Source organism: Embiotoca jacksoni, unplaced genomic scaffold (assembly GCF_022577435.1).
Source record: "Embiotoca jacksoni isolate LCO1_2020_lvr unplaced genomic scaffold, fEmbJac1.0.p SCAF_70, whole genome shotgun sequence".
NCBI lineage: Eukaryota > Metazoa > Chordata > Actinopteri > Embiotocidae > Embiotoca > Embiotoca jacksoni.
Window position 1 is genome coordinate 1,425,330 of NW_027185426.1, and position 11,472 is coordinate 1,436,801.

Here is an 11,472-nt window from a genome sequence, read left to right on the forward strand (position 1 = left end):
CGTTTGTACCTATCAGGAAAAAGAGCAGTTTCTTACACGAGGTCAGAACAGAACTGCTGCTGTTTCAGCACTAAAGTACCAGGACACGTTTTTTTGTTTGTCTTGTCTAAGGAGATACGAGGGTCAGAGAGAGTTCCTGAACGCAGCACAGTGATGCACAGGATCAACAATCTTCATGAGGAAGTATTCAGCGGTCGCGTAAACGTACCAGCGGTTGGAATCTTTTTTCTCTGTTGGTAGAAAAGGAAAGGAAAGAATGTGATTGGACGAAGACTCAGCGAGGGTTCATTCTCAGGTTGATGCTCCGCTCAGACTGATCAGCAGGTTATCGATGAACCAACCTGAACTGAGCTGCTCTTTGTCTGACGATCAATCCATCAGACTGCAGCGCCCCCCTCAGGACACACATTGGACTGATGGGCAATCTGTGGTGGAACTGGACTATCCTTGGTTTCCATGGCAACAGTAAACCCAGAAACAGGAAGTTGAAGTGTTTGAAACATTTGGTTGGAAAGTCAGAGAAGCTGCTGAAGCGAGAAATGTCTCACTTCTTCTACTGTGTGAAATACTGCAGGGTTTAAACCAAAGCACAACTACACGGACTGTCCCTTTAACGTCAGACTGTCCCTTTAACTTCAGATTGTCCCTTTAACTTCAGATTTTAAACAGTATTTTATTATTTCATGCCTTAAAGGAGCAGTTTGTGTTTTTATGAATCAGTTTTAATAAAGTCAGGTTATTGAACCTGTGAGGAGCTGAAGGACAGGAAACAGAGGATGGGACGCGTGTATTGATAACTATGAGTCTATTAAAGATCTTTTTGACAAAGTTGGTCATTTAAATATAGGGTAAAAGCATAAAGGAGTATTATTAATCAGAACAGTTATGAAGACATTAAAGGACGATAGTCTAATTTTATGTGTCACATTTAGGCCTCCATCTTCTACACGTTTAATGTACAGATGACAGTGAGATCCTGAAGGCTCACACCGATTCTAGTTGGACTTTTATTTATTTTATTCTAAAGCTAATAATTTTTTAGCTTTCTTCGGCCGAATGTTATTTATTTAATTACGATCAGGCACATCGCGGACAGCTTCTTTTCGCGGGTCCTTCTGAAACGCTCTGACGTCAGCACGTAGCGCAGCGTAGTCTGCAGGAACCACAGTTAGCACAGGTGGATCTCCAGAAGCAGGTGAACGGCCGGGTGTCCAGGTGTTGTGCAGGTGTTACCGGAGGAGAAGATGTACTACCGACTGAACGGAGTGACGCAGCGGCTCACCGGAGCTCCCGCCACGGCCTACAGCCCGCAGGTGAGACCCGGACACCGCCTGAGATTGTTAAACCTGGGAGCTAATGCTAACTCAAAACAACCACAGAGCGGAGGATTACTGATTATCAGGGTTCATTAATCGATTCTTGATCGATTACCGCGTGGACTTGGTATGCGATCAGACCTGACGGTTTTATTGATCCCACAGAAAAACGTTCAATTAAAACCAATTTGATCATGTGATCAATAAACTAATCGACTGGTGCTGCTCCAACCATGTTCTGTTAACATGTTCTCCTCCTATGGTTCTGGTTCTGTTGGAGGGTTCTTCCTGTTAAAGGTTGTGTTTCCTCTCTGTGACGTTCTAATGGTTCTGTTGGTTCCTCTCTGTGACGTTCTAAAGGTTCTGTTGGTTCCTTTCTGTGACGTTCTAATGGTTCTGTTGGTTCCTCTCTGTGACGTTCTAAAGATTCTGTTGTTTCCTCTCTGTGACGTTCTAATGGTTCTGTTGGTTCCTCTCTGTGACGTTCTAAAGGTTCTGTTGGTTCCTTTCTGTGACGTTCTAATGGTTCTGTTGGTTCCTCTCTGTGACGTTCTAAAGATTCTGTTGTTTCCTCTCTGTGACGTTCTAAAGGTTCTGTTGGTTCCTTTCTGTGACGTTCTAATGGTTCTGTTGGTTCCTCTCTGTGACGTTCTAAAGGTTCTGTTGTTTCCTCTCTATGACGTTCTAATGGTTCTGTTGGTTCCTTTCTGTGACGTTCTAATGGTTCTGTTGGTTCCTCTCTGTGACGTTCTAAAGATTATGTTGGTTCCTCTCTGTGACATTCTAAAGGTTCTGTTGTTTCCCCTCTATGACGTTCTAAAGGTTCTGTTGTTTCCTCTCTTTGACGTTCTAAAGGTTCTGTTGTTTCCTCTCTATGACGTTCTAATGGTTCTGTTGGTTCTTCTGGGACGTTCTAATGGTTCTGTTGGTTCCTTTCTGTGACGTTCTGTTGGTTCTTCTGGGACATTCTAATGGTTCTGTTGGTTCTTCTGGGACGTTCTAATGGTTCTGTTGGAAGAACAGTACTGTGAAGAACCCTGAGTCAATAAAGTTGAATAAAATCGAAGACAAACGGCTTATTGTATTCTGATCAATATGATTAGTTTCTTGTTTCTGAATGATTGTTCAGTCTGATCGACTCGATGCGATGACACATTATATTGGAACCACTTTGATGAATCCTCTGGTGGTTCCTTTAGTGATTATTGATTATTGATTTCTTTCTTCTGTCTGCTTGTTTCTGCTAGTTGTTTTCTCTTTGAACAGTTTACAGAACAAACAGTCAAACAGCTGCAGGTTCTGTTTCCAACTGAATATTTAAATGTTCCAACTGAACAAACTGAAGAACAAATACAGCCGATTATTGATCGTGTATCAGTGACACGCCCACTGGACCTCACTTCTGTCCCAATTATCAATAAACTGTAGAACTGCAAATACCAGCAGATCAATTGATCACCGTTTCTTTGGGTTTTTGCGTTCCATGTTTCACTAAATAAACTGAAATTGAATGTGTTTAATGTTCATTATGGATCCAACGGCTCAATTGTGGATTATTAATCTCTGCTTAGAACAAATACTTGTAATCAGCCTCAAATCAGATGGAACAAACAATCAGGTATTAGATCAGGGGTGCCCAAACTTTTTGGCTCAGGGGCCACATTGACGTAAAAAAATTGTCATACGGGCCAGCATGAATTTTACATGCTAACGACGGGGAATGCTTTTTTGTATTTCCTTTTATTTTGCTTTGTTTTACTATGCTGTCTGCTGCTAGGTAGATCTGATAACTGCCTGACCTGGATAAATAAAGATTATAATAAAAAATAAATTGAATGCAAGTAAAGTATTCTAAGAAATATGACTCAAACTCAAACCTTTATTCACCAGAATCAACAAATAACATGTTTGCATTAATGCGAAGGGTGATCCTGAGATCTCGACTGCAGTAAATGGGGCAGGTCTGGCTCAAAAACGGTGGTTTTAATGCGCAAGATGTTACGCAGGTGGGAGTCACTGAGTCTTGTCCTCCCACGGTTCTTATTCATGTTCATAACTGAGAATGTCTTCTCGCACAAGTATGTCGAGCCAAACAAGCTCAACATTTTCTGAGCAAATGTTCGAATCTCTTGAAACCTGTCTTTATCCAGCTGCTGGTAAAAGTTGAAGAGGGAGTTGTTGGTGCCGGCCGCGACACTCCGTGGCACACTGCAGCTCAATGAGCTCCAGCTGCAGGTGGGCTGGAACGTCACCGGGATCCACGGAAAAAGGAGGAAGAAAGCGTGATCTCCTTTTCAATAGTTGCAAAATCACTGAAACGCTGTTGAAACTCCTCAGCCAGAGATGAGATGTTTGCGGCATACCTCCTCATTTGCGCACTGATATTGTGCGCTGGAAAACGGGTCATTATTGCTTGCAGAGATTGGAAATGTGTGGTATTGGGCTGCGTTTGTGACAGGTGGCTTTGGAAAAGTAGCAGCTTGGTCCGAAAGGCTTTGATATGTGAATACAGTTGGCTTATCGTTGCATTTTGCCGCTGAAGGCTCGTGTTCAAGGCGTTCAGATGTCGGGTTATGTCAACTAAAAATCCGAAATCAGCCAGCCAAACAGGATCGGTTAGTTCTGGCATCGGTTGTCCCTTTTTTTTTTCCCAAGAATTGTCCAATTTCCTCTTTAAGAGAGTAGAAACGCTGCAGTGCAGACCCCCGACTGAGCCGTCTTACATCAGTGTGATACACAACATCTCCGTATTCAGCGTGGATGTCCAGTAGAAATTGTTGAAACTGGCGGTGGCACAGGGCTTTGGATCGCGAGAGTTCGGCCACAACTTTACTGCCATCCTGTAGTGAAATATAAAATTACTTTTTTTACGCGTGTATTTTAGACTATGGACAACAATACTGGGGGGCCACATATTATTGATTTTATGACAGAGGCTTCGGGCCAGTGGAAATATGAACGCGGGCCGCATTTGGCCCGGGGGCCGGACTTTGGGCATGTCTGTATTAGAGTGTGTTTACAGAATGTTTACAGCCCATTTACAATTTGTTTACAGTTTGTTTATAACCGGTATACAGCCTGTTTACAGTCTGTTTACAGTTTGTGTACAGCCCTGTTTACAGCCCTGTTTACAGCCTGTTTACAGCGAGTTTACAGTTTGTTTACAGTTTGTCTGTAGCCTGTTTACAGTTTGTTTACAGCGAGTTTACAGTTTGTTTACAACCTGTTTACAGTTTGTAGCCTGTTTACAGTTTGTTTGTAGCCTGTTTACAGTTAGTTTACAGCCTGTTTACAGTTTGTTTACAGCCCTGTTTACAGCCTATTTACAGCGAGTTTACAGTTTGTTTACAGCCTGTTTACAGCCTGTCTACAGTTTGTTTACAGCGAGTTTACAGTCTGTTTACAACTTGTTTACAACAGTTTTCTATCCTTACTGCACCTGCAGAGTTTAGTGAACAGAACTCGTGTTTGTCTTCGTCACTCACACCTGAAGCCTCAGGTGAACCTCCTGCAGCAGATCACATGACCCCAAGTTGTGTGTCTCCGTGTCCTCAGGGTCTGCGTCCCAACGTTCCTCCTGTCAGTCCTCCTGTCATCTTTGCAACTCCGACCAAACTGGCGTCTGAAGCAGGAAGTCAGGTGGAGTACCTGGGACCCAACCGAGTTCCCGCCCTACAGAAGCTCTTCCAGGTAACTGTGATGTCATCATCTTGACTCGGTTGCGGGCTCCTTCATGGTCCTCGAATATGTTGAGGGTCCTTTAGGGTCATGTGATGTAGTGTAGTATACCTGTGGTAGGTGGTTTAAGCCCCGCCCCTCGCAGACAGCATGTCTTCCTCTCAGATGTCAGACGGGGTTCCGGTCCACCTGAAGAGGGGTCTGATAGACAAGCTGCTGTACCGGACCACCATGGGTCTGACCGTTGGGGGGGTGGTCTACTGCCTCGTGGCTCTCTATGTCGCCGCCCAGCCTGGCAACAAGTGATCCTGCCCTGCTGCTGCGCTTTGATTGGACTAGAGGTTTCTGTGGTCTCTGAGAGACGTTCAGGTGACGGAAGATGTCTTCAGGGACAGTCTGTGAACAGAGCTACGTAGAAACAAAACTCTTTGTACAAAATATTATTTAGTGTGAAGAATAAATAAAAAGTTATTTTGTTGTACCTGTCCACAGGTGAGACGTCAATCGTCCTTATCATGTTCCTGATGAACATCCAGGTTTCTGTTCAGTCTCTGCACCAAACTCCATTCAGATTTTGAGCTTTTGTAGAGCCAACTGAACAACGTGTGGTTTCCTCATGCAGAAGATCCATTTAAATAGAAATTAAGTGTGTGTGTGTGTGTGTGTGTGAGAGAGTGTGAGTGTGTGTGTGTGTGTGTGTGTGTGAGTGTGTGTATTTGTTTCCAGGGTCTCATTGAGTCTCTGCTGGTTTGATGCAGTCAGACATGAAGGTGATAAAGTGTTCACGTCTGATTCATTCTGACACAACTTTATCTGACCTCGAAAAAACAATCAGACACGCGCACACACACACACGAAAACACGCACTCAGTGTGATGACACAAAATCATCCAAACAGTGTCACATTACTGCCTCTGTTGCCATGGAGACGGTGACGGGATGCTTGAGGCGAGGAGTCACGGACCCGATCACATTCAGGACCTTTGTCTGGTTCTGGACTTTGTTCATATACGCCTTCTTATACATGTTTATTTATGCGTTCTTATGCCCGTTCTTATACGTGTTCATATACACATTCTTATAAGCGTTCACGTACGTGTTCACCTGATCACAGAGATGACCAGGTCTCCCAGGAGAGATGCTGGATGCTGATTTCTCATCAATAATAATAAAACAAGTGTTCAATAAACAGAATTTCATGTTTGAAAATGTATTAAAGGAAATGTGGGCGGAGTTTAAATGGCTCCTGTGTCACGTAGGAGGGGCCCTCAGCAGAATGTAGTTTCAGGTCCAGAGGTCCGGACCGGCACTGAGTGGACCACCAGTTATTACTCGTGTTTCCCAGTTATTCCCAGGGGGGTGGTGAGACTGGAGTGGAAACAAACATGATCACAGCTCACAGTCTCTACCTCAGCAAAGTCTGAAGAGGAGCCAGTCAACAGTCCTGCTGTCTGCGTTGACTGACAGCTGTCAGACGGCAGGACTGATGATTGACAGCTATCAGCAGCAAGATGAACTGTCGGCTCAGTGAGTTTGAAAGAACTTTTTTATCTGCGGTGCTCCACTTCCGTCCGGCAGGTGGCGGTATTGCGCTTCTAAGCTGGTCTGCCAACTGCAAAAAATCTCTAAAGAAGAAGAAGAGGAGCGGAAGTGTCTGCGTTCAAACAAACAGCCGAAGTTTTCTGTCAGCGGGAGTTTTATCGATTAAAGAGTCGAAGGTAACAGCAAGCTGTCGTCCAAACTGATCTGAGGTGAGTCCGGTTCACCGTTACCGTCTGTTTCAGGCCGTTTTACCGCCGTTTATCCACTTATTGTTTATGTTAGCCTCTCTCCGCTAACGCTAGCATTAGCCTCTTCCTGTTCGCTCTGTTAGTCTTCTCATCAATAACGGTGAATTAACGGTCTCTGCTCATCAATAACGGTGAATTAACGGTCTCTGCTCATCAATAACGGTGAATTAACGGTCTCTGCTCATCAATAACGGTGAATTAACGGTCTCTGCTCATCAATAACGCCCCATTTACGTTCAATTGCGGCAGTAAACGATGCTGGACAGGCCGGTCGGGATTTATTAGGAAGAAAAACATCCGATTATACATCAGAAAGGAGGCGAAATAACTTCCTGCTACAGATTAGCTGCAGCTAAATTAACCGATCACACTGATCGATCACCGTTGAGCTGATCAATGACTGTTCCCCATGTGGAACATAACCTCTGTTCTGATGATCAATGAGGTCTCAGCAGACATCTGATCGATCACTGATTAGCTCATGATTGGTTCATAAAGACTCAATTTATATTGATCATCATATTTATTGATCCGTCGTTCATCATGCGAGTCTCGCTAATCGATCAGGTGGTGGTGGTGGTGGTCATGATGATGATGATGATGGTGATGAAGAGCTTCTCATGTTCTCCCAGATGTACTACTATCGCTATGACAACGCGGAGGTCAGCTGCTGCTACAAATACCTCATGTTCAGCTACAACATCTTCTTCTGGGTGAGTTGCTCATCACATACATGTTCCCCTGTTTGTGTGTTTACATGTTTACGTGATCACATGATGATGATGTTGATTCTACATGTGAACAGCTTCACCGTCAGCTGCTGAGTCAGCGTAACGTTGGCTTCGTTAACACGGGATTGTCGGTGGTGTTTCATGTTGACTGAATTTGCGTGCAGAGGTGTGTCTGCTTCCTGTCTGTCTCTGGTTAACAGGAAGTGTTGTCAGTCACATCCTGTGTGGTCGAGGGAACAGGAAGTGTGACGTCAGGTTCTTGTGAAACATCACGATCATTGAGAATAGAGAAGCCTGTCTGTCTCTGCAGTGAGACCCATGTTTACAGGAACCGTTTCAGTTGTAACTCTGCTGGAAGTCGAGCTTTTAGAACGTTCGGAGCGTTTAGAACGTTGAGCGTTTAGAACTTTGAGCGTTTAGAACGTTGAGCTTTTAGAACGTTCGGAGCGTTTAGAACGTTGAGCGTTTAGAACGTTGAGCTTTTAGAACTTTGAGCGTTTAGAACGTTGAGCTTTTAGAACGTTCAGAGCTTTTAGAACGTTGAGCTTTTAGAACGTTCGGAGCGTTTAGAACGTTGAGCTTTTAGAACGTTCAGAGCTTTTAGAACATTGAGCTTTTAGAACGTTGAGCTTTTAGAACGTTCGGAGCATTTAGAACGTTGAGCGTTTAGAACGTTGAGCTTTTAGAACGTTCAGAGCTTTTAGAACGTTGAGCTTTTAGAACGTTGAGCTTTTAGAACGTTCGGAGCGTTTAGAACGTTGAGCGTTTAGAACGTTGAGCTTTTAGAACGTTCGGAGCATTTAGAACGTTGAGCTTTTAGAACGTTGAGCTTTTAGAACGTTGAGCTTTTAGAACGTTCGGAGCGTTTAGAACGTTCGGAGCGTTTAGAACGTTGAGCTTTTAGAACGTTGAGCGTTTAGAACGTTGAGCTTTTAGAACGTTGAGCGTTTAGAATGTTCGGCGCGTTTAGAACGTTCGGAGCGTTTAGAACGTTCGGAGCTTCCGACTGTTTGTTTCCTGTTTACATCTTTAAAAACAAACAGCACAGATTATTTATTATTAGTTGTGAGTTCTTTATGAAGCTGTGAATACATCTTCCACCACAAACTAAAAACACGCCTCTTCAGACTTTACCTTGAACAGTAGAACTTTAGTATCTTAAAATAGAACTCTGATGGATCTGATCTGACCTCCTTCTGTGTTGCAGCTGGCTGGAGTCGCCTTCATTGCGGTTGGTTTCTGGGCCTGGAGTGAAAAGGTGAAGAACAGCGTTCATTCAGAACATGTTGTCGTGTTGAGGTCACCTGCAGTGAGATTACAGCTCCGATGATCTCTGCTGTCCACAGGGAGTTCTGTTGGACCTGACCCAGGTGACCCGGCTTCATGGTTTCGACCCAGTCTGGTTGGTCCTGGTGGTCGGTGGAGTGACCTTCATCCTGGGCTTCGCCGGCTGTGTGGGAGCTTTGAGGGAAAACATCTGTCTGCTCAAGTTTGTACGTTAAAAACATGTGTCTGCCCGAGTTAACATGTTAAAAACACGTGTCTGCCCGAGTTAACACGTTAAAAACACGTGTCTGCCCGAGTTAACACGTTAAAAACACGTGTCTGCCCGAGTTAACATGTTAAAAACACGTGTCTGCCCGAGTTAACACGTTAAAAACACGTGTCTGCCCGAGTTAACATGTTAAAAACACGTGTCTGCCCGAGTTAACACGTTAAAAACACGTGTCCACTCAGTTTTGCATTTAAAGATGTGCTTTGCGTCCTCCTGCGTGTTTCCTCAGTTCTCGGGCGTGATCGGCTTGATCTTCTTCCTGGAGCTGACGGCGGCGGTTCTGGCCGTGGTGTTTCAGGGTCCGGTTCGAGAGTGGATCAAAGAGTTCTTCCTGGCCAACATCAGAGCGTACAGAGACGACATCGACCTGCAGAACCTCATCGACTCCCTGCAGAGGATGGTAAAACTCCACTTGATCGGTCTGTCGGGTCACAGTTAGGTTCGGGTCGTTAACTTTCCGTCTTGGTGTTCCTACAGAACCACTGCTGCGGCGCTAAGGACCCGATGGACTGGGACCTGAACGTCTACTTCAGCTGTAACGGAACTCATCGCAGCAGAGAGAAGTGTGGAGTTCCTTTCTCCTGCTGCATCTATGATCCTGCTGTGAGTTTATCAATGATCAATACCGGTCAGTCCGGATCAATACCGGTCAGTCCGGATCAATACCGGTCCAACACTGAGCCGTGGTGTGTTTGTTTCAGGACTCGGTGGTGAACACTCAGTGTGGCTACGATGTCAGAAACAGACCGAAGGTAAGCTCCTCCTTCTTTCAGTGTGACACCTGTTGACAGGTCTGCTCTGAAGTTTATAATGATGACATCACAGTGACAGTGAACGTTGTTAAAGCGGGTGTGACGATGTTCCTTCAGAGGGAGTGGAGCGACGACATCTACGTGAAAGGCTGCATCACGGCGCTGGAGGACTGGTTACCAGGCAACCTGTACACCGTGGCCATCGTCTTCGTGGTCATCTCTCTGCTGCAGGTACCAACACACCTGCATCTGATCAGCTGTCTGGAGAGAACCTGAGGTCGCTACTACGAAGCAGGATTTGTAGTTACCATGGTAACTTCAGGTTTATCTCCGGGTTTCAGGACTACGAAGCTGGTTCACTTCTTACAGGGATACATCACCATGGTAACTGATGCTGCAGAGCAGGTTATATTCAAGATTTCAGATCAAAATCTCTAAAAGCTCTGTCCACTGACCAATCAATTCTCTCAGAAAAATGACATCACCAATCACAGAAAATCCTGTGGAGCTCGGTTTGAGACAATCCTCTAAATGTTTGCAGTGTCCCCCTGCGTACCTGTCCACCTGCGTGTCTGTCCACCTGCGTGTCTGTCCACCTGCGTGCCTGTCCACCTGCTAACCTGTGCCTGTCTGTCTTCAGATGGTGGGGATCTACCTGGCCCGGACTCTGATCTCTGACATAGAGAAGGTCAATTTCAGCTATTGAAGCTTCACCTGCTGGAGGCGGAGCTTACATCAACAAGGGGTGGAGCCTGACCAGGTGTTGCTGGACCAAGTTTCTTCTGTCAGATGTGCCTTCTTCTTCTTCTTCACTTCACCTCATCAGTGCAGTCTTCCTCTGATGATGTTGTTGCTATGGATAACTGAGAATATGGCGTTGTGTTTTTGTTACGTAGACATAGAGAACGTACGGAGGCTCAAAGGGGATTTATTGAAGAATGAGATGTTGTTTGTTTGTTTGTTTGTTTATATTTCTGTGATTTTGTTGTTGTTTTCCTGTGACTGAGCTCTGCACCAGACTGCCTTCACTTTTTCTGCTGTTTAAAGGCCTTTCTACCTGCGCAGTCCTCTGGGAATATTTATCCAACGAGTATGACCTTTGACCTGGTTGGCTGTTTCCAATTCAGTGCCTCCTTCATCATTATCATCTTCTTCAGGTTGAATTCTTCCTCTACTTCAGTTTTACTTGTGTCCGAATGTGATTAATGTGTTTATTATCATGAATTCGATCAGAAACAGTCGCACATGTGACAACATGGAAAACTAATCAATATTCTGTGCATGTGTAAATATGACATAGTTCTTCACCTGAACACTGAGACACCACCGAAGAAGAATCATTCAAATCACAGCCGGCTCCTTTAAACGGCTTCAGGTCATTTGACACTGGATCGACGTTAATCATCTCTGAATAAATAACGTTTTTTTTGAAAGATGTGTGAATAAAGATTTCAGGAAGTTTGAGCCTAACAACAAAACAAATCAATCTGTTTCTGAAGACTTTTATTCTGAAGGGATTGTTTTTTATAAAGTGAATTTTTATCTTTTTGAAATAAAAGTGAAGTCTGGTCTCAGTTTGTTTCCTGTGTGTATTTATTGATCAGAACAGTTATTGATCGCTGATCATAACCCAACTTTACAGAATACAAT

General features: G+C 44.4%; 2 protein-coding genes across 3 annotated transcripts; both read left to right on the forward strand.

Annotated features, from left to right (window-relative positions):
* The first annotated feature begins 6 nt into the window (after window positions 1–6).
* On the forward strand, window positions 7–5,481 carry LOC138215154 (cytochrome c oxidase subunit 7A-related protein, mitochondrial-like). Its single transcript, XM_069177157.1, has 3 exons — window positions 7–1,313; window positions 4,872–5,006; window positions 5,160–5,481. The coding sequence occupies exons 1-3, from the start codon at window positions 1,245–1,247 to the stop codon at window positions 5,298–5,300; spliced, it is 345 nt and encodes a 114-aa protein (XP_069033258.1). The 5' UTR covers window positions 7–1,244; the 3' UTR covers window positions 5,301–5,481.
* Window positions 5,482–5,566: 85 nt separating this feature from the next.
* On the forward strand, window positions 5,567–11,396 carry tspan14 (tetraspanin 14). Of its 2 annotated transcripts, none has more exons than XM_069177155.1 (9): window positions 5,567–6,712; window positions 7,417–7,497; window positions 8,723–8,773; window positions 8,862–9,008; window positions 9,300–9,470; window positions 9,548–9,673; window positions 9,772–9,822; window positions 9,940–10,053; window positions 10,463–11,396. In XM_069177155.1, exons 1-9 carry the CDS (start codon window positions 6,506–6,508, stop codon window positions 10,526–10,528), a joined length of 1,014 nt encoding a protein of 337 aa, XP_069033256.1. In that variant the 5' UTR covers window positions 5,567–6,505; the 3' UTR covers window positions 10,529–11,396. The 2 variants fall into 2 exon arrangements, with proteins under 2 accessions (XP_069033256.1, XP_069033257.1); XM_069177156.1 differs by having other exon boundaries at window positions 6,622–6,745.
* Window positions 11,397–11,472: the final 76 nt, after the last annotated feature.